The sequence below is a fragment of the Ostrea edulis genome, chromosome 9, assembly GCF_947568905.1.
Source record: "Ostrea edulis chromosome 9, xbOstEdul1.1, whole genome shotgun sequence".
Lineage (NCBI taxonomy): Eukaryota > Metazoa > Mollusca > Bivalvia > Ostreida > Ostreidae > Ostrea > Ostrea edulis.
Genome location: NC_079172.1, coordinates 19,441,220 through 19,465,582, shown reverse-complemented (window position 1 = coordinate 19,465,582; position 24,363 = coordinate 19,441,220). Strand labels below are relative to the sequence as shown.

The following is a 24,363-nucleotide window of genomic DNA, read 5'->3' as shown; positions in this document are numbered from 1 at the left end:
GACATTGAATGCAGAAAAACAGGGTTTTATGTTTATTTTAAATAACTTCCATCTCAACCTTGATTATTTTTACAGATGACAAAAATCCAAAGCCTTATTTGATGGTTGTATAGGAAATCTATATAATTGCTTATTAACAACTTTCTTGAAGACAGTTTAATGAGAGATTTATTGATTGCATGATAAGCAGCTAGTAATGAGTTCAGCAAAAGTCGGCAGAGTTCTTTCAGGCAATTAGTCTAAGCCCCACATAGTGAGTGATTTTTGCACTGCAGCTTCTGTATTTACATACCCCCAAACCACACAAAAGCCAAGGTGATCGTACAGGCCTCCACCAATGTTTCGTCTTGGTGATGCAAGACGGGAGAAGTGCAATGAAAAAACACTGAGCACTTGTATATTGTGGAGATTGATTGTAAAGACCAGTCAGTGCAGAGCTTTTATATAGGGCTTCTGATCAATACAGAATCTGGTCAGCCAATTTCTTAGTATTAATAAAGGGATGCTAGAGGACGTTTCAACCTGGAGATCAAAGAGGGGGGTTGGAAAAGTGACTCTTGATCAGCTTCATCATGCAATTTTAAGTACAATCAACTGTAATCAGTGGATCCTCGAGACCTAAAGATGTTTTATATATCTGCCGTCTGCTATATCAATATCTAATGAAAAGAGAAATGATGTCTTTAATAAACTTTTATAAACAGTGCATTTTCTGTAGAGATAAAAAAAAAATTGTGCAGAGGTTTACCAGTTTTGTGTGCAGAGGTTTACCAGTTTTATATAGATATTGTACACTTTATAAATGTAAAGTAAAGTTTAAATATAGCATTTAAATCAAGGGTTTGTAGGAATTTTCTAAATCGGGCAATAGTGTTGAAATTGTCATCAAAGTTTTTGCTTTTCTTTTTTAGCAAAATGGAGCTCCTGGATCAAGTCTTTCCTTGACACAACCAGATCAAGGACATGCAAATCTTGTGGTAGTGGAGGAAGTGACCTCAGTCAACCAGAAGTGCAGAGCAAGGGCTCTTAGACCTCCAGTCACTATCAAAAACTTTTTCAAGCCAGCTACTCTGCATACCGATGATGCAAAGGAAGATGCTTGCAGCACTGAAGTGAATTCTTGTGTAAGTGTGGACACACCCGTGGAGGCAGCAGAGAAACCGCAAACTAGTGAGGATTCCACGAACACCAAAGCTTTAAAGTCAGTTCCAGACTTGTCAAAGATTTCTAGGAAAAGACCACTAAGTGATATGCCTCGTGTGCCTGTCAGCAAGAGGACGAAACAGACAAATCTAGCGGCCATGTTTGCTAATGTAACTAAAAGGAAGAAAGAGACGGGGGTCAACACGCAGGTATGCCCCATTTGCAAGGAGGAGTTTAAGGGTATATCTAATATGGACCTCAATGTGCACATTGACAGTTGCCTGATTGAGTGATATAATTGAAAATTAGGAAGACAACAGAACTGGGAGACTAGTTTCCTGACCTTGACCTCTCCAGGTGCTTGTTTGATAGTTCTGAATGTTGACAATGTAATATTTTAAAAATATTTACTCATTTTTTATGGAATGTTGATCATATGTTTTACATTGTCATTTTGACACCGTTTTCTTTTATGGGTAAATCCTAAAGATGGTTGTTTAAAATAAACAGTAATTAGGGGGCGAGATCAATTGATCGATGTCTGATAAAAATCTTAATTCAAGGGGGGAAACCGGCAGGTTTCAGTTATCCAACATTGATTGTATTTAATACACAAAGAATTACTGAAGTGACTCATTGAATGTTTAAGAAATAACATATTACATTTTAAAAGTTGCATTCAAAACTATATTTGTTAATGAACATTAGAAAACGTATATCGAGTGTCATTCAGTACTATTGTGTTGTTGCATGATAATCAACTGTGGTCAACATTCATCATATTTTAAGTTTTGAGGAAGGAAGCTCTTGATGAAAACTATAAGAATTAGATTTTTTATCGGACATTGAACTTTTGATCTTGTCCCTTAGGCCGATATAATTTGATCTTTGGAGAGATCAGTCATAGATTGATGATTATTCTCAGTATTTTCAACATATCATTTCCTTGTTTCTCCAGTATAATTAAAAAAAAATTGGGACTTTTTTTTTCTTTTTTTATATACATATATACGTGTATATAAGTGTTGAATGATACCCCAGCAATAGTGTTTTTAGCTCACCTGAAGTGAGTTTTTCTGATCACTTTTTGTCAGTCTTTCCATCCGTAAACGTTTACATTTTCAACTTCTCCAAAAACCACAGGGCTTTTTTCAGCCAAACTTGCCACAAGGTATTCATGGGTAAAGAGGATTCAAGTTTGTTCAGTTGAAGTGACACACCCTTTTTGAAGTTGAGATAATTGAGAATTAGTAAAATTTTGTGGCATCTATTAAAAATCTTCTCTAGAATCTCTGGGCCAATTTCATTCAAACTTTGCTCAAATTATCTTTGGATAAAGAGAATTCAAGTTTGTTCAACTGATGGGCCATGCTCCCTCCAAAGGAGAGGTAGTCTAGAAAATATAGGATAGGGTGGTTTAAAAATTTCTCAAGAACCACAGGGCCAAAAAAATTGAAATTTACATGACAATTTCCTGGCATAATGTAGATTGAAGTTAGTTCATGGGAACAAGGGGTAGAGTAGGGCCACAATAGGGAATCAAAGTTTCTGAAATGTTTGCAGATATATAGGAAAATATAATAAACTACTTATTAAAGAAGAGGAGGGCCATGATTAGTGACATTAATATGCAAGCACACCCAGGTCGTGGAGATTCAAGTTTGTTCAAATTGTAACCCCCAGAAGTAGGGTGGGCTACAGTATGGGATCAAAGTTTTACATGGGACTATAAATAGGAAAAAATATTCTCAATTACAGCAGGGCCATGGTTAGCAAGCATCCCAATGTAGTGCAGATTCAAGTTTATTCAAATCATGATCCCAGGGGGTAAGTCTGGCCAGGATAGGGGATCAAAGTTTTACATGAGTATCTTTCAAAATCTTAAAGATTAGTCAAATTTGTTTACATCAGGGGTAGGATGAGCCCACAATATCTGAGTTATATATGTACTGAGTTGTATATATACATGTACTCTACATGGTCATAATGGCTGACTTCCTTTTAAAACATGGTTGAAAATATGAATATTAGCAATATTTGTTTATTCCTTTAAAATTTCATCGCCTAACTGAGTAGGTTAGCACATTGACTGCTGAACTGTAGATCGCGGGTTCGAGTCCAGCAGGGGTTTTAAGTTTTTTTTCCAGGTTGCTATCAACTAAAACTGCATTTTTTGACTATATAAAGTAAATTTGAGAGTTTTCCTTAACGAAACTTTAACCCCGATAACTCATCTAGATCTGGCCTAAAGTCCGTGGACCTCAACGAAACTAATTAATTTGGCTATTTCAAAATATTGTTGTACATATCCTCCACTTTTCATCCATATCAAATTTCTCTGGTGTAGCGTACCTCCTTAATTGAAGTTTTTTTAAGCCCCTGTGACCATGGGGGGGGGGGGTGTAGGGACATTGTGTTTGTTCTGTCTGACCAAAATTTCAATCTCGTGTCTCTTGAATGGTGAATGATGGGCTCTCGAGAGTACATGTATTTTATCTGTGCTTTCACCTATTTTTGGCATCAAAGTTTTTACCTTGAACTTTGGCCTACACTTAAGAAAACCTAACCTAGGTAATATTTGATTCTCCTGAATTATCTAAGGTCGAGTTTTCATTTTGAATATAAATTTCTTAAGGCAAGACCTTTCATTTCATACTAGCATGACCATGTTAGTCGTAATGGTATTGAGGCATCCCCATGTTGTGTGAATTCAAGTTTATTTTGTGTCGTAACCCTTTTGGACCATACTATTTGGGTAAAAACAAAATGAATTCAGAATTTTTTTTAATGAAATTCACAACAGCAGGGCCATGGTGACTCGGGTTAGCGATGTGGCCCATGGACCTCTTGTGTAGTTTTACCAACTAACACAATTTCGTTGTTACATGAATTCATGTATGACTACCTTGGGAAGTGTGTTATGGTGATTTTAATTTTACGGTTTTTGCTCAACTAACCCAAACATTTAAAAACTGTCTAACAGATGATGATAGAGCCGCGTTATTGAGGGGAATACACACTGTTGAATATTTTTCATCGCAAGACCCACCCTCTTAGCGAAGCAAGTATCAAGGATTTAGTAACGAGCATGTAAGCGTATGTCATCACTGCTACACATTTCACTTGACATTAGCGGTTTTATATTGATGAACTATTTGAAACTTTCGATAGATTTGGCTATTTGTGAAGAATTTTTTAAATAGACCCCAAAGTGGCACAAGCTCTTATTACTTGCTACGCTTTTTCTGACGACAAGTAACGGTTATATAAATGTGCGCTGTAAAACCGCGAGTTGTAGATCTAAGGGTTAAATACAAGATAGTCGTAGGACGTTTGATATTTCTCTCAGAAGACGCGTTAATCTCTGATAGATAAACAAAAATAGAGTAAAGACATAACGAGGCTACGAAAATTCAACATAAAACAGATGGTCTGACGATTGAATAACTTTTATACCAAAGATCAGATAGAAATCAAAGCTCAACATTGGATACAATCAAATTTAGAGTTGGCGAAGTCAAATAGGAGTTTTGGTTTCTCCCTCTGTGTAGTCACGAGATCTTGTACTTCTACGTCTATTCATTAAAAAACAATATGAGGACGGAAACGATACGAAAATCTGTAGTACATTATACTTGTCGCTCATGCACACTCTGTAATTACAATCCTGATGGTGGAGATATTCCCCCATCTAACATTTTGCCAAAAGCTTATGTCGTTGGTCGTCATGAAATCAGCATTAAGATTGGGAGAGGTGGCGTGCCCCTGTAATCTAGCTACTTGGAGGTCAGCATTCTCTACCCAGAGTTCCGTGCGCTACTCCCACTATGCGTGTACCTCTGTAAACGCTCAATTTACAGAAATCCTGTAAAAGTTTCTAATATCCAACATTTAGTTATATTATGAAATGCTTTTGGTGCAATTAGATTGATGCTTACTGTAAATTGTTTAAAATCGCTGTTTTTGGAAACTACTTTGTATTATGCGAAGCACATTTCACTGGTTGAGATTTAATGGAATCAAAAATAAGAAAGGCTATTTATTTTTTTAAAAATACGATAAAACTTGTAAAATAGGAGGCAAACAACTAAATTGTAAAAATGTAATTTTAAAAGTGCCAGTGGGCACCTGTTGCCAGAACTTTTAAAGGGAACGGAAAAGAGAACGTTTATACCGTGATTATATTGTCACGTGATTCCAAGCGTCGACATAGGTCATTAGGTGTAAGTGAAGTTTGTGTAACGCTCCCTCTGGTGAGAGAAGAGGAGGACAGAGTAAAATGATCTTTTGTTTTTTCAAGTCGATAGTTTCTTGCCATAATTGTGAAATAATTTTATGAGCAAATATTGCATATTGATTCTTTCAAAAATTAACATAAACATGTGGTAGAGAAATAGTCACCATAAGTGATGACTGGGTTTCAAACTTCATGGTTTTGTCAAAGAAACTTTTTGGTCGTGTCGCGTTTGTACGTCACATTCCAGATTTTTTTTAAAATTCACGTGAAGACATTATCGGGTCTTTAAACGGAACTTGTAGTGGTGTTTGCACGTCCGATTAGGGTTTTCTATTTTCTTTTCTCATCAGTCGACTTAAAGGAATTTGCGACTTCATTTGAAATTTAATAGGGGTGGGGGGGTACTTAATTTGTCCAGCTAACTCCTCCCACAGTTTTCCAGTTAGGACCTCATTTTACAGAATGTTCGTATGGGTATTAAAAATGTGCATGTGGCAAGGATTTTAATTTTCGCAAGTTTTTAGAGAGTTTTTTTTCCCCATTTAATTCCCCTGGCAGTTGCCTGCTGACAAATTTAGAAATGTTCAACACCATCACATCATTACCCACTGTACAATTATTATACACATCAGTACTGTTCATATTTTCCTTAGGGTCACGGGTGTTTGGGTCTTAACATGAATACACTTCTGACCTTGTACTTGAAAATGTGAAAATATCGATCATGCAGTGATCAATCTAATAACTCCTATAAAGAATACAAAATACACGGACGCCTGGATATACATGTACCAGAGGTGGGATCAGGTGCCTAGGAGGAGTAAGCATCCCTTGTCGACCGGTCACACCCGCCGCGAGCCCTATATATCTTGATCAGGTGAACAGAATAATCCCGGCCTGTCAGATTGCATTTGACCTAATGACAGGTTTTATTGGCTAACTAGGTCGTTATAACGACCAGAGAATTTGTGAAATTCCGATTTTAAGACCCAAGTAGTCTGCGGTCAACCTGATATGTTATTATCCAGGACTTTCTAACTACTATTGTTCGATAATGGGGAGAATATACGTGTAATTGTTTAATTATATAACCTATAGACCCCTATACATTGTAACTTGTATTGGAAAGGCAATGTCGCTAAATATGAAATTAAAGTTCGCATGAGAGGTAAGATTTATCCACGTGATGTCACAATTGTACGTTTCTGAGGTTTTTGTTTGTATTTGATTTATTTATTATTATTATTTTTATTTTTTTTGGTCACTAATCACGGTCAATAGTCACGAAATCTCGGTGAAAAACTTTTTGAAATGTCGAGGAAACCGATTATATGATAAGTCCTAATAGTGACACGCCAATATTATTGTGCTATGAAAAAGACATGTATCGTGGTTTATTTGATAACTCCCAATTATTTAACATCACAATGCGACACGTAACCATACTGATGACGTCATAATCTCTATTCCGACTTATTGATAAGTAGGTAATGAGGATATTTAAAAGGAAGACTTCTTTTTAATGTCAGCACTGCTTTACGTACTGTTGGCACAATAAACGCCGAAATATAAATATTTAATTTTCAGGTTTTGAATGTATACGAGATGATATAACTTTGCATCTTGACCACAGGCACTTGATTCTGAAGATAAGTTGAGATTCTCTGTGCTGATAATTAATAGTATATTGACGTTACAACTTATTCTGTGTGCTATTGAATGGCGCGCGTTTAACTTAAGCGCTCCGTGAAAATATGTTAGTATGAAGAGCACTCAAGGTATATCATGAAAATGTGAAGATAACGAACAGTGATCGATCTCATAACTCCTATAAAGGTGAAGATAACGAATAATTATCAATCTCATTACTCCTATAAAGGTGAAGATAACGAACAGTGATCAATCTCATAACTCCTATAAAGGTGAAGATAACGAGCAGTGATCAATCTCATAACTCCTATAAAGGTGAAGATAAAGAGCAGTGATCAATCTCATAACTCCTATAAAGGTGAAGATAACGAACAGTGATCAATCTCATAATTCCTATAAAGGTGAAGATAACAAAGTGATCAATCAAATAACTCCTATAAAGAATTGAGAGTAGGGCAAACACGGACCCCTGGATATACCAGAGCTGAGACCAGGTGCCTAGGAGGAGTAAGCATCACCTGTCGACCGGTCACAACCGCCTTGAGCGCTATTCTTGATCAGGTAAACGGAGTAATACGCAGTCAAAATCAATGCATCTCATATACTTTCAACAAGAGATCCACAGGCCTTATCGGTCACCCGAGTATTGATGAAAAGTATTACTAGCAATAAGGACTGTGATACCTATAATTCCTTGTTATGCGGGGCTAGATATCTAAGCTAAATTGTAATATTCAGCAGCAGTATAAAACAAGACGTGTTCTTAAATCACATGCCTATACTGGTGAAAGACTTTACATAATATATAGTCATGCATCTGACAAGAATGACGCTCTGCCATTGGATACAGTTCGTCACGTGATTGTCGTCCAAAACGTTTATATATGCTACTGACAAACAAGTTGATGGTACAGGGATTTAAACAGTCTCGATTGAAGTCAGCATTTCGCAAATTCTATGGTAGTTATAACGATCTAGTTCGTCAATACAACCTCGCATTGGGTCAAATGCTGTCTGACGTGTTTCATACCGATTATTAAGCCGTTCTTGGCACACTGATTTTGACTGCGGATAACTCTGTTTACCTGATCAGGATATGGGGCTCACGGCGGGTGTGACCGGTCAACAGGGGATGCTTACTCCTCCTAGGCACCTGATCCCACCTCTGGTGTGTCCAGGGGTCCGTGTTTGCCCAACTATCTATTTTGTATTGCTTGTAGGAGTTATGAGATTGATCACTGTTCGTTATCTTCACCTTGCATAGAGCGAGTAGTACATGTACGGCAACATGGCGTCTTTTTCATTGTACATGTATATTGTTACTTACGAGGTACGGCCATTCTAGCTTTACCTGGTACCAAAACCACTACCCATGGGATCCCCAAATTTACTATTTGGTGGGGAAAGTTACCACCTCCTTCAAAATATCCATTTAGTTTCAACATCAAAGAAGTTATTTAAATGTTTTACACAAAAACAGTATATTACAAATCCTATCCTAGCAATCAACGTTAGAGGTCTTCCTGCTTTACATCACTATGCATTTTTAAATCCCTCTAACACATGTGTGTTTGTAGAGAAGAAGATATTTGAACATTGGTCAATTTTTGGCAGCTTTTGTCAAGTTCCCGGGGGTAGTTTATAATTTATGTACCCCTTTTCCCAAAGTTATGAAAAGAAGTAATAAAAAATGTTCAATTGTTTACATGTGGTAATGCTATATACATGGATTGCATGTATGGTTGTACAGAGGGTTTTTGAAAATTGGTCAGTTTCTGGCAGTTTTTGCCCCACACCTAAGGCCCGGTGGAGATGTCCTGAAGTTTTAAATTTATACCTCCCTTGTCCCAAATATGTTTCATACCTAATTTGAAAAGATTGGAAGGGTAGTTCTCAAGAAAAGTTATAAATTTTCAATTGTTAACGCACAAAGAATGCAGACCATAGTAGTAGGGGGGGGGGGTGAACATAGCAATAGGTCACCTGAGTGATTGAGGTGACCTAACAACCAAAAGACATTCCTTATAATGTAAGATATTATCTATATTTTCTTTTTTTATTTACATCTGTACACTGTTAAGTTGACAGCAGTTTGTTTCGTTATTAAGCATTTAAAAAAAAACAAGCATCACTTATCAACGTTTGTCATTTTGACTTCATAATCAATAATGTTGAAAATACAGCATTTTGATTGTGACGTCCCAGTTGCAGTACTTCAAAATCCCTGCACAAAAAATGAAAGTACACATGAGAAAATAACATTCGGTTTGAATTGCTAATTATGATGGGGACAAAACAGAATGAATGTAATTATTACGTGATAGTTCATGCTTGCTTTTTTTCATTTGAATCCTTCATATATGAAAATAGGTCGGTCTATTTTTAAAAAGTAAAAAATCTTGAGAACCACTAAGCCAAAAAAAAGCCAAAGCATCAAACCACCTTGCATAACAAATGTTTAAGTAAGCACACATCGGTAGAAATATCCAGAACACTCTTTATTTCGAAATCTACAAGGCGACAATGCATCATATAGATATACAGGTATCATCTTGTAAACATTTTAGTCATATCTGTACACAGAACTCGTAACCAGACTGTGCACCATATAATGATAACGTCAAACCAGGACCATATATATATATATATATATATATATATATATATAGGAGAAAAATGCAGACAGATTTATGTAGCGTAGAATCCAGTTTAAAAGAGAGAGAAAACATCAAATGAAACTTTTACTACCGGGGTCAGGTTGGTGTTACACTATATAGGTAAGAATGTTTACATATAAACAATTCACTGTAGGGATTACACTATATAGGTCAGAATGTTTACATATAAACAATCACTATATAGGTCAGAATGTTTACATAGAAACAATTCACTGTAGGGATTTCACTATATAGGTCAGAATGTTTACATGGAAACAATTCACTGTAGGGATTTCACTATATAGGTCAGAATGTTTACATGGAAACAAATCACTGTAGGAATTTCACTATATAGGTCAGAATGTTTACATGGAAACAATTCACTGTAGGGATTTCCTGTAACTTCTTCCTTTCCAGATCCACAGATAGCATCTGTATTAAATTCAAATATAATCGTATAATGTAAAGAGCGGGGCTTCCGCGGTAGTGAAAAGGCTTAGGGTTGACATCGGAATGTGTATAGCAGGATTTTCTTATCAAGATCAACATGAATAAATTAATATATAACGCTGATTGAAGTTTATTTGAAATTTGCATGACCAAATGGGAACACTATTAAAAGGGTTTAACCCAAGAAGAAAATGTAGAGCAATATTTAATTTTGAATTGATTAGTTATACAACACGGGGATTATAATAAGCCAAATAAAACTTATGGACACGATATCACGACTTCAAAGGGAATACATGTAATAAATAAAACTGAACTGAGAACTATAGTAATTTCTCTGTACGCAGTTACATGTACAATTATATATATAACACGGTGATAATTCTTGACATCATTAGTTGATGAGCTGTATCAATCAAAGTGAGAGAGGAATTTCATTTTTAACCAGACGACCGACTTAGTGCGGATTTTCCCCAATCTCGGTTTTTCACGTGCTGGAATTCAAATCTCAATGTGTTTTAATCTCACTTCCTCGAAACGAGGTCGTTCCGATTGCTAGCCCTATATCATTAGGATGTCACACATTTCCCTACCGTTAGCATTATAAATGCTGTGGGAAGGTTTGATAATATTTATCGAGGGGGAGATAGTGCTTGCCTTACATATGATAATCGATGTGTTTTTGTTGTCTGTTTTATTTGCTGTAAAAGTTGACGTGTGTGAAAATGTTGGAGAAAAGAGCAGTATATTGCTGTGTTCTGTCATGTGCCCCATAAAGATGTTTATATTTAAGATATGAATTACATTTTTGACAATACATGAGGACGAACTACGTCGCTTCACGCCTGATTACTTCATGATGCGCGTTAAAAAGTAGTGCTTCATGAACATTATGCTGGTGTGACGCGTTGTTTGTTTCAAAAAATAAATTCTATATCTACATTTTACTTTCATTTCTACCGGATTTCCAGCCGTTAAAATCGTAGTACTATATAAGATCACGAGAAGATGGCTATTCATTAAGTCATCCATTAATTAAGTCGCGCGGTAACTTTTTTTGAATTTACGTAGTGCGTAAGACAGATGAACTTTTTGCAAATAACAGAGAAATGAAAATATTTTTGACCTCCAGAACACAAGGGGGAGAATTCTAAAATAGAATGATTTGACACTAATCTGCCATGATGGTAGTGTTAGCGATAAAAGTAATGTTCGTGGTAAAGAAACAAAACTATTTTTTTTCATAAACAACGCAAAAACAAGACCTTCGATATGTTTTAAGTTTTAATTGTTGAACTCCATTTCTAGGGGGCGCTACAGGACTGTAGGCGATCTTCATAACTCTTGACGAACTCGTCAAACTGTTTCTGCCATTGAACCATATAATTCGTTTTCCATTGGTAAAATTCTAGCTTCCACTCTCGTTCGATGTCAGACATATTCGCTGAAAATGCACAGGAAAACATGTATTACCAGAGCATGGTACCGATAGATATAAATCAAACTTTTTTCGTTAACTACAGATAAACTGATTTCATCCTTCTACCGGGAATGACGTTATCACGGATAGACGACACAATTATTTGAAATTCAAATAAGAACAGTTCAGAAACGGACAATCAAAAGGAATTTGACAATTAGTAACAATTAATTATAAGTACATATACAAAATCTGAATGGGAATTACTGTGTATTCTTTATAAAACACCAGAAACATGAAATAAAGACATTACCAACACGATCTAGTAATATTGCAATGACTGAATAGGAAACACCAAAAGTCAGCTAAGGTCATAAGGTACACTTAAAGCTTTATCATAAAATTTTGTAAAACTATTAGTAAATGTTTTGATGCTAAAACCCCATATTTAAACAAACTTTTCTCTATGAAACCACTTTTAATTTTATATCATTCACAAATCTTTACTTGAATAGTCAATGACAAAATATTACCCCAAAAATTCTTCAAAAATGTCTGTTTATTGGTGCAGTTCATGTATTAATGACCGATTGACATAAAGTAGGTCATAATGCACCAATCCAGCTGCAAAGCAAACTGAACTTGTGTTCCTCCAAGAGGAAGTCGTTGACAAAATATCAAGGCAATATCTGCATCCGTAATAAAATAAAATAAAAAAGGTCAAATAATAGAACACAATCAAATCCTACTTCATTTACTGAGTCCAAACGTTTGGGTATCCTATAACCATAAGGAAGCAATGTGTCTGTTTCACAACATACTTATGAAATTCACACGGAACTGAACATGGTTACTCACCTGTTGGATTACAGGAAGCAAAGTCTTCAACCAAAATTAGTTGTTATCATTCCAAAATCACACGTCACTCGAAAATCAAACCGTTAGTTGCAAACATGTTACATATGGTAAGTATGGTTTGAAAGCAATACAGCATAGAAGGTTTGTGATGATAGGAAAGTCAGGGTTTTTTTTTCAAAAGTTTTTTTTTCCTCTTCCAATGTGGTGTTCTGCAGTACGACTTTCTAATTTTTCTCTCGACGATAATTTTACTCTTTAGCAAAATGTTAATTGTTAATGAAATATATCGAATGTATGCGTAGCTGTCCAGGTAGGGAAGGTTTAAAGACATATGTACAAAATTGTCTTACAAATACCTCAAACATACCTGTTGTATGCATAAGTGTAGGAACATATTCTCGCCAAAATGCACATTGTTTAATTTTATATCCCTTTTCCACAGTCGGTTTCTTGTTGTGTTCGTGGAATTTGGTGTCTAAAACGATGTACTCTCGTTCTTTGTAAGTGTGAATTGGCCAGTCGTCCACATCTCTAGTTTCCCCGGGCTCTTTATTTGGATTTCTGTTAAAGAAAATTGTAAAATGTCCATACTAGAAAAAGAGGCGGTAACTGGTTTTAAGCACCCTTCTCCACGTCTGAATATGAATAACTGCGTGATATATAACGCGTATCGGAATGTATAACGTCATTATACCTCTGCTGGGTTTTCACTATATTATACATGTAAATGAAAATCGACGTATTTTACTGATTCTCTGAAACTTTTCGAAAAATGACTACGGTGTGTCAGTATTCGGTGGGCTGATACATACCTATTCAGAATACCTAGCTGCTTATCTCGTGAAACGAACTGATACATTCCAAATAGAATCATGAATATTCATTATAAAATGGGCATCACGAATGAACTGGTTCCCGTATGAACAATGTTGTTTTGCGTCCCATTCGAAAAATTTCGCTACAGAATTTTATCTATGCAATACACTTAAGGCTGTAGCAGTAAGATTTTTTTTCTCGTGTCGACGCCTACCGTGACAAGGGAAGGTCATATCCGAAAGACCCGAGACTTTCGCATCTAATGCCGAGTGTTTGGCGAAGGAACATTCAGTGCTTATGTTAAACGTCTTAGGTTTGACGCGGTGCCGGTTGCTAATTCATATAGGGTGAAACACTGATTTTGACTACGAATTACTCCGTTTACCTGATCAAGATATAGAGCCCATGACGGGTGTGACCAGTTAACACGGGATGCTTATTCCTCCTCCGCACCTGATCGTAAATAAGTAAATTTTATCTTAAGTCGGCACTATACATGTATATATTCGAGCTTGTGCTGATTTGTTTAAATGTATATAGTGCCGACTTTAAATAACATGTACTTACAAACTAATGAAGCTATCCCACCTCTTGTATGTCCCGGGGTCCGTGTTTACCCTTCTCTTTCGGGGGTTAATGAGATTGATAAACGTTTGTTATCCTCTTTTGTTCATACTTATATAAGACAAGATAGAGAGTAAAGTACTTCATATTAGCACCGTTCGCAGTATTAGTCATATATCATGATTCATACAATTGGTACGATACACGAAGTCCTCTCCACTGCGTGGAGACACCCGCGGTTTACACTGCCCTCGCCTTGTCATTTTCATGAATGGATGTGTAAAATTGCATAAATTTTGCCTAAACGAGACTGGTTTGTTATTCTCTGGAATAATTAAGAAATATAACGCGCTTCATGGAGTATATCGGCGGGAAGCGTCGCAGGTCATATCTTCATGTATTATAGAAAATTAAATTTATTTCTTATATTTACATTCTACTTTCATTTCTGTCGGAATTCCCAGCCATTAAAGTAGACGCACTATATTTATCACGATTCATACGCACATTGTTCATAACTGTAGTGCATTCACGAGGGAATGACTGTCATTAGGATTAGTAACGATGTCAAAGGTAAATACACTGGAAATGTAAATATTACGATATATCAAATTTTGTACGGTATCGCGATACAAAATAAACGTAACGGTTTTTTCTACATGTTTTGTGACGTCATTTCTTGGTGATATAAGTCGTCTGTAGCGTTAGTTACGTATACTTTATCAGACGGAGACGCTTGTAAACAATATTTATTTAAAAAATACAACTCTTGCAACATTGTTTACATTAGATGGCGGCAGAGTTTTCCGACTACGATTACATGCTAACAAATGGGCTACGTGGGACCACTTCTGGATAAAAGGTAACGAACAGTGATCAATCTCGAAACTCCTATAAGGAATACAGAATAGAGCGTTGGGCAAACACGGACCCCTGGACACGCTAGAAGTAGGATCAGGTGCCTCGGAGGAGTAAGCATCCCCTGTCGACCAGTCACACCCGCCGTGAGCCGTATGTCTTGATTAGGGAAACGGAGTAATCCGTAATCAAATTAGTGCGATAAGAATGGCCTAACAATCGGTATGAAAGACGTCAGAGTTAAGAAATTAAAAAAGCATCCGTGCAAGTTTTTGTTTTCGGTACGAAATGAAGAGGAATTGAATATTAAGCCGATTAATGGTATAAAAATTTATCAAATGAAACAATATATCGCAATTTATATCATGAAATGGTCATAATGTATTGTAATATACTGTGATACACAGAATGTTCATTTTATTTCAGTAATACGAAAACAAAGGTCAACTGTCGAAACTGCAATGTCATTGTAAAAATTATATCAAAACAAGACCGATTTTTCCAGATTTAGAATGGTTTTCCTGGATATTTTAGGACAAAATAACATTTGAATATTTTAATTACACATCTACTATAGTTTTTATATAAGGCGTGCTAGACTTCATTTTATTTGATTTATACTTTAATATAATATATTTCTGCTCCTTGTAAAGTCATGTCTGGTTACCCTCTATTGATAGTTTATAATAAAAGTTCTCCAATATCATATCCCCTCTTCGGACATCTAGAGCAGTAATTAATGAACGAATATCAGATCTTATTATTTGGTTTTTGTAGTTTACACTTTGTAAGAAGACAGACATTGTGATATACATAAAACATACTGGTACGCTGAGAAATGAGAGTCGGTACAAAAGAACCTATTCAGCTTGAATTGGGTAGTAACGATAGAGATCAAGAAATTCCATGTTTGATAATAAAGCTGGAATTTCATACAGCGATAGTACTATAACAGTACTCTAACAGTACATATACCTACACAATGATAGTACTATATCAGTAATCTAACAGTACAGATACCTACACAGCGATAGTCCTATAACAGTACATATACCTACACAGCGATAGTCCTATAACAGTACAGATACCTACACAATGATAGTACTCTAACAGTACATATACCTACACAGCGATAGTCCTATAACAGTACAGATACCTACACAATGATAGTCCTATAACAGTACAGATACCTACACAGTGATAGTCCTATAACAGTACTCTAACAGTACAGATACCTACACAGTGATAATCCTATAACAGTACAGATACCAACACAGTGATAATCCTATAACAGTACAGATACCTACACAGTGATAGTCCTATAACAGTACTCTAACAGTACAGATACCTACACAGTGATAATCCTATAACAGTACAGATACCTACACAGTGATAATCCTATAACAGTACTCTAACAGTACAGATACCTACACAGTGATAATCCTATAACAGTACAGATACCTACACAGTGATAGTCCTATAACAGTACAGATACCTACACAGTGATAGTCCTATAACAGTACAGATACCTACACAATGATAGTACTCTAACAGTACAGATACCTACACAGTGATAATCCTATAACAGTACAGATACCTACACAGCGATAATCCTATAACAGTACAGATACCTACACAATGATAGTACTCTAACAGTACATATACCTACACAGTGATAGTCCTATAACAGTACAGATACCTACATAATGATAGTCCTATAACAGTACAGATACCTACACAGTGATAGTCCTATAACAGTACAGATACCTACACAGTGATAGTCCTATAACAGTACTCTAACAGTACAGATACCTACACAGCGATAATCCTATAACAGTACTCTAACAGTACAGATACCTACACAGTGATAGTCCTATAACAGTACAGATACCTACACAATGATAGTACTATATCAGTAATCTAACAGTACAGATACCTACACAATGATAGTACTATAACAGTACTCTAACAGTACATATACCTACACAATGATAGTACTATATCAGTAATCTAACGGTACAGATACCTACACAGCGATAGTCCTATAACAGTACATATACCTACACAGCGATAGTCCTATAACAGTACAGATACCTACACAATGATAGTACTCTAACAGTACATATACCTACACAGTGATAGTCCTATAACAGTACAGATACCTACATAATGATAGTCCTATAACAGTACAGATACCTACACAGTGATAGTCCTATAACAGTACAGATACCTACACAGTGATAATCCTATAACAGTACAGATACCTACACAGTGATAGTCCTATAACAGTACAGATACCTACACAGTGATAGTCCTATAACAGTACTCTAACAGTACAGATACCTACACAGTGATAATCCTATAACAGTACAGATACCTACACAGTGATAGTCCTATAACAGTACTCTAACAGTACAGATACCTACACAGTGATAATCCTATAACAGTACAGATACCTACACAGTGATAGTCCTATAACAGTACTCTAACAGTACAGATACCTACACAGTGATAGTCCTATAACAGTACAGATACCTACACAGTGATAATCCTATAACAGTACTCTAACAGTACAGATACCTACACAGTGATAGTCCTATAACAGTACTCTAACAGTACAGATACCTACACAGTGATAATCCTATAACATTACATATACCTACACAGTGATAGTACTCTAACAGTACAGATACCTACACAGCGATAGTCCTATAACAGTACAGATACCTACACAGTGATAGTCCTATAACAGTACAGATACCTACACAATGATAGTACTCTAACAGTACAGATATAACTACACAGCGATAGTCCTATAACAGTACAGATACCTACACAGTGATAGTCCTATAACAGTACAGATACCTACACAGTGATAGTCCTATAACAGTACTCTAACAGTACAGATACCTACACAGTGATAGTACTCTAACAGTACAGATACCTACACAGTGATAGTCCTATAACAGTACTCTAACAGTACAGATACCTACACAGTGATAATCCTATAACAGTACAGATACCTACACAGTGATAATCCTATAACAGTACTCTAACAGTACAGATACCTACACAGTGATAATCCTATAACAGTACAGATACCTACACAGTGATAATCCTATAACAGTACTCTAACAGTACAGATACCTACACAGTGATAATCCTATAACAGTACAGATACCAACACAGTGATAATCCTATAACAGTACAGATACCTACACAGTGATAATCCTATAACAGTACAGATACCAACACAGTGATAATCCTATAACAGTACAGATACCTACACAGTGATAATCCTATAACAGTACAGATACCTACACAGTGATAATCCTATAACAGTACAGATACCTACACAGTGAAAATCCTATAACAGTACTCTAACAGTACAGATACCTACACAGTGATAATCCTATAACAGTACAGATACCTACACAGTGATAGTACTCTAACAGTACTCTAACAGTACAGATACCTACACAGTGATAGTCCTATAACAGTACAGATACCAACACAGTGATAATCCTATAACAGTACAGATACCTACACAGTGATAGTCCTATAACAGTACAGATACCTACACAATGATAGTACTCTAACAGTACAGATACCTACACAGTGATAGTCCTATAACAGTACTCTAACAGTACAGATACCTACACAGTGATAGTCCTATAACAGTACAGATACCAACACAGTGATAGTCCTATAACAGTACTCTAACAGTACAGATACCTACACAGTGATAGTCCTATAACAGTACTCTAACAGTACAGATACCTACACAGTGATAATCCTATAACAGTACAGATACCTACACAGTGATAGTCCTATAACAGTACAGATACCTACACAGTGATAGTCCTATAACAGTACAGATAACTACACAGTGATAGTCCTATAACAGTTCTCTAACAGTACAGATACCTACACAGCGAAGGTCCTATAACAGTACAGATACCTACACAGTGATAGTACTCTAACAGTACACATACCTACACAATGATAGTCCTATAACAGTACAGATACCTACACAGTGATAATCCTATAACAGTACAGATACCTACACAGCGATAATCCTATAACAGTACAGATACCTACACAGTGATAGCCCTATAACAGTACAGATACCTACACAATGATAATCCTATAACAGTACTCTAACAGTACAGATACCTACACAGTGATAGTCCTATAACAGTACAGATACCTACACAGCGATAGTCCTATAATAGTACTCTAACAGTACAGATACCTACACAGTAATAATCCTATAACAGTACAGATACCTACACAGCGATAGTTCTATAACAGTACAGATACCTACACAGTGATAGTCCTATAACAGTACTCTAACAGTACAGAAACCTACACAGCGATAATCCTATAACAGTACAGATACCTACACAGTGATAGTCCTATAACAGTACAGATACCTACACAGTGATAATCCTATAACAGTACAGATACCTACACAGTGATAATCCTATAACAGTACAGATACCTACACAGCGATAATCCTATAACAGTACAGATACCTACACAGCGATAGTCCTATAACAGTACAGATACCTACACAGTGATAGTCCTATAACAGTACAGATACCTACACAGTGATAGTCCTATAACAGTACTCTAACAGTACAGATACCTACACAGCGATAATCCTATAACAGTACAGATACCTACACAGTGATAGTCCTATAACAGTACTCTAACAGTACAGATACCTACACAGTGATAGTCCTATAACAGTACAGATACCTACACAGTGATAGTCCTATAACAGTACAGATACCTACACAGTGATAGCCCTATAACAGTACAGATACCTACACAGTGATAGTCCTATAACAGTACTCTAACAGTACATATACCTACACAGTGATAGTCCTATAACAGTACAGATACCTACACAGTGATAGTACTCTAACAGTACTCTAACAGTACAGATACCTACACAGTGATAATCCTATAACAGTACAGATACCAACACAGTGATAATCCTATAACAGTACAGATACCTACACAGCGATAATCCTATAACAGTACAGATACCTACACAGTGATAGTACTCTAACAGTACATATACCTACACAGTGATAATCCTATAACAGTACAGATACCTACACAGTGATAGTACTCTAACAGTACTCTAACAGTACAGATACCTACACAGTGATAATCCTATAACAGTACAGATACCAACACAGTGATAATCCTATAACAGTACAGATACCTACACAGTGATAGTCCTATAACAGTACAGATACCTACACAATGATAGTACTCTAACAGTACAGATACCTACACAGTGATAGTCCTATAACAGTACTCTAACAGTACAGATACCTACACAGTGATAGTCCTATAACAGTACAGATACCAACACAGTGATAGTCCTATAACAGTACTCTAACAGTACAGATACCTACACAGTGATAGTCCTATAACAGTACAGATACCTACACAGTGATAGTCCTATAACAGTACTCTAACAGTACAGATACCTACACAGTGATAATCCTATAACAGTACAGATACCTACACAGTGATAATCCTATAACAGTACTCTAACAGTACAGATACCTACACAGTGATAGTCATATAACAGTACTCTAACAGTACAGATACCTACACAGTGATAGTACTATAACAGTACAGATACCAACACAGTGATAATCCTATAACAGTACTCTAACAGTACAGATACCTACACAGTGATAGTCCTATAACAGTACTCTAACAGTACAGATACCTACACAGTGATAATCCTATAACAGTACAGATACCTACACAGTGATAATCCTATAACAGTACTCTAACAGTACAGATACCTACACAGTGATAGTCATATAACAGTACTCTAACAGTACAGATACCTACACAGTGATAGTACTATAACAGTACAGATACCTACACAGTGATAGTACTATAACAGTACAGATACCAACACAGTGATAGTCCTATAACAGTACAGATACCTACACAGCGATAGTACTATAACAGTACAGATACCAACACAGTGATAGTCCTATAACAGTACAGATACCTACACAGTGATAGTCCTATAACAGTACAGATACCTACACAGTGATAGTCCTATAACAGTACTCTAACAGTACAGATACCTACACAGTGATAGTCCAATAACAGTACAGATACCTACACAGTGATAGTCCTATAACAGTACTCTAACAGTACAGATACCTACACAGTGATAATCCTATAACAGTACAGATACCAACACAGTGATAATCCTATAACAGTACAGATACCTACACAGTGATAGTCCTATAACAGTACAGATACCTACACAGTGATAGTCCTATAACAGTACAGATACCTACACAGTGATAGTCCTATAACAGTACAGATACCTACACAGTGATAGTCCTATAACAGTACTCTAACAGTACAGATACCTACACAGTGATAGTACTCTAACAGTACAGATACCTACACAGCGATAGTCCTATAACAGTTCTCTAACAGTACAGATACCTACACAGCGAAGGTCCTATAACAGTACAGATACCTACACAGTGATAGTACTCTAACAGTACACATACTTACACAATGATAGTCCTATAACAATACTCTAACAGTACAGATACCTACACAGCGATAATCCTATAACAGTACAGATACCAACACAGTGATAGTCCTATAACAGTACTCTAACAGTACAGATACCTACACGCTTATCTCAAGGCATTAATTCGTAACTAAAAACAAGATCGAGAGACACCATACATATATTTCACGCTAGTACGTGTAAAAACAAGATCGAGAGACACCATATATATGTTTCACGCTAGTACGTGTAAAAATACGATCGAGAGACACCATATATATGTTTCACGCTAGTTGGTGTAAAAACAAGATCGAGAGACACCATACATATGTTTCACGTTAGTACGTGTAAAAACATGATCGAGAGACACCATACATATGTTTCACGCTAGTACGTGTAAGGATTCAGGATTTCGAGGGAAGCACGTGATTAATGTCTGTGTAAGGGTGTGCGTTATCAGACACGTGATTTAAGTTAGAGAGAAGCACGTGATTACTGTCTGTGTCTGTTGTATAGGTGTGAGTTATCAGACACGTGATTTAAGTTAGAGAGAAGCACGTGATTATTGTCTGTTGTATAGGTGTGAGTTATCAGACACGTGATTTAAGTAAGAGAGAAACACGTGATTACTCTCTGTGTCTGTTGTATAGGTGCGAGTCATCAGACACGTGATTAAAGTTAGAGAGAAGCACGTGATTATTGTCTGTTGTATAGGTGTGAGTTATCAGACACGTGATTTAAGTTAGAGAGAAGCACGTGATTGCTGTCTGTTGTATAGGTGTGAGTTATGAGACTCGTGATTTAAGTTAGAGAGAAGCACGTGATTACTGTCTGTTGTATAGGTGTGAGTTATCAGACACGTGATTAAGTTAGAGAGAAGCACGTGATTACTGTCTGTTGTATAGGTGTGAGTTATGAGACTCGTGATTTAAGTTAGAGAGAAGCACGTGATTACTGTCTGTTGTATAGGTGTGAGTTATCAGACACGTGATTTAAGTTAGAGAGAAGCATGTGATTACTGTCTGTTGTATAGGTGTGAGTTATCAGACACGTGATTTAAGGAGGAATATTTATATGGATGGAAAGTGCAGGATATGTGCACTGATACAACTTTTGAATATATTTAGTTTAGTTAAAAAATTAGTTTAAACTTTTAGTAGAGAGTAATCTGAAGCAGAAAAATTGAAAACCTATGCTAGACTCGAACGCACAAACAACAGATCAGCAGCCGACACATTAACCTACTGAGCCACTCAGCTATACGTCATTCAGTTCTATAAAAAAAAAATGTACATGTATTGCTGATACTAAACATTTCAAAAGGTAGAAAGCCCATGTTTTGGATCGGTTTAGATCACGTCTGTGCGCATTTATTACTGTATCATAGATACTAGAAGACTACAGTTAACTGATATTTACCCAGTTTTGGCAAAGTTGGTCCAATATTTCATTATTTTCTTGCTCAATCTCTTTTCTTTGGTCTCGTATTCAAAATTATTGTCCAGTGGCTGTCCAAACATGAACATGATTTCGTCCCCATGCATCACCCCCATCCATTTGCCCCACGGGTTCACTGACGAGCGATGGTTGAATAGATAGTAATACACCTTCAGACCAGCAAAAGCGTACTCCCGGGCGAGGTCGACCGTGGAACATGCAAAATTAAAATCCCCAACAGCCGCTTCCACACCGTCCCGAAGAAGGAAACGGTCATAAGGGTCGGACCATGGCGTATATTCAAATTTTATTGCGTCTAAAACGAAATTATTTATTTCCGTTGGATGTTGTGGAAAGTGCCTGAACTGTATTTTCATTTCTATTTGATATTGGTCGCGCTCTATTGGGCTGCTGTGGGATTTATTGAATGCTTCAGTACTATATACGAGGAAATAGGAACCTTCATTTGTGTTTGCCCCAAGAAGAATTGGACAACGCTTGAAATTCCCATTTTTGAATGAAATGTCAGGATGTTCGATCAAGAATACTCCATCAATTATCGGAACGAACGGGAACTGCAGGACATTAGCGTCCAGGACAAAATCATTCTCTGGAAATTCTGATCCGTTGATTTTTCTCATACATTCCAGCATTTCTAATTCTGAATTTCTTTCACAATTAAATTTTCTGGCCAGTATTTTACCCCTCCCTATGGCTTTCTCGCGGGTAATGGTTGCCCAGGGGGCTGTTGGCCCTGCACTCTGTAAAATAGCTCGTTGAAACTTGGAGCGACTAAGGGGGGATAATAGATGTAAACCAATGGACGCTGCTCCAGAACTTTCACCAAACAGCGTCACGTCATTAGGGGAACCTCCGAAATTATGTATGTTTCTTTGTACCCAATCAAGTGCCATAAGCTGGTCATATAATCCACAGTTTCCGGGCGCTTCTGGAGAGGAACCAGCAAAGAACCCCAGCGATCCTATTCTATATTGCATAGATACAACGATGACATCATTTTCTACGGCTAGATATTTCCCATTATAAACGTCTAAAGATATAGATCCATAACTGAATGAACCACCGTAAATCCACACCATCACAGATTTATTTTTAGATTCTGTCGTTCTGGGTACCCACACGTTTAGGTATAAGCAGTCCTCTCTCCTTGGGGTGTTTGGGTTCCACATATCAGCTCCCGTGAAGTTTTGAAAAGTCGTGTCAAACACTTGCATACACGCTGGAGGGAGTTCTACCGTCTGCTTTATATTCGTCCATGGGTCTGGGGGCTGGGGGTGTTTGAAGCGATACTTTCCAACAGGAGGCTTGGCAAATGGAATGCCGTAGTAAGCGTCTAAGTTTAATCCCTTTACATGTAGTTTTTTGCCCACAATTTTCCCTTTATCTGTTTGTACGGGCTCCGTGAACTCGTGATGTGTTGCCGACAGAACGTCATATGACCAACACAAGGACACAATAAGGAATATCAGGTCCCAAACATCCATGACGTCATCACAATATTCGCACCACTCTGAAAATGAAAAAAATTATAAAACACGGAAAATGTGAAATGCACGTCATGCACCTTCCACTTTTATTTAATTTTCGATTTAGTCGATTTAGATAATATACAATGACTAACTTAATAGAACACACTGTCGCGCTGAAATAAATCATTTGATATTATGAAGAATCA

The 24,363-nt window shown here is 36.6% G+C and overlaps 2 protein-coding genes across 7 annotated transcripts in view; one reads left to right on the top strand and one right to left on the bottom strand.

Moving 5' to 3' along the window:
- The window catches only part of LOC125657799 (uncharacterized), a 74,600-nt gene extending 72,477 nt beyond the window's left edge, over nucleotides 1–2,123 (top strand). For all 3 annotated transcript variants that reach the window (XM_056148752.1, XM_056148750.1, XM_056148751.1), the window contains exon 31: nucleotides 912–2,123. In XM_056148752.1, coding sequence (XP_056004727.1) covers nucleotides 912–1,436 — 525 coding nt within the window. In that variant the 3' untranslated portion in view covers nucleotides 1,437–2,123. The remainder of the gene's footprint in view (nucleotides 1–911) is intronic.
- LOC125657800 (acetylcholinesterase-like) overlaps nucleotides 1–24,363 on the bottom strand; it is a 49,093-nt gene that overhangs the window by 13,726 nt on the left and 11,004 nt on the right. For 3 of the 4 annotated variants that reach the window (XM_056148755.1, XM_056148756.1, XM_048888576.2), the window contains 3 exons: nucleotides 22,650–24,198; nucleotides 12,783–12,976; nucleotides 11,404–11,581 (listed from right to left, as the gene is read on the bottom strand). In XM_056148755.1, the coding sequence (XP_056004730.1) occupies nucleotides 11,442–11,581; nucleotides 12,783–12,976; nucleotides 22,650–24,172 (1,857 nt within the window). In that variant the 5' untranslated portion in view covers nucleotides 24,173–24,198 and the 3' untranslated portion in view covers nucleotides 11,404–11,441. Of the gene's footprint in view, nucleotides 1–11,403; nucleotides 11,582–12,782; nucleotides 12,977–22,649; nucleotides 24,199–24,363 lie in introns of those variants that run through there. The other variant, XM_056148757.1, reaches the window with a different exon arrangement.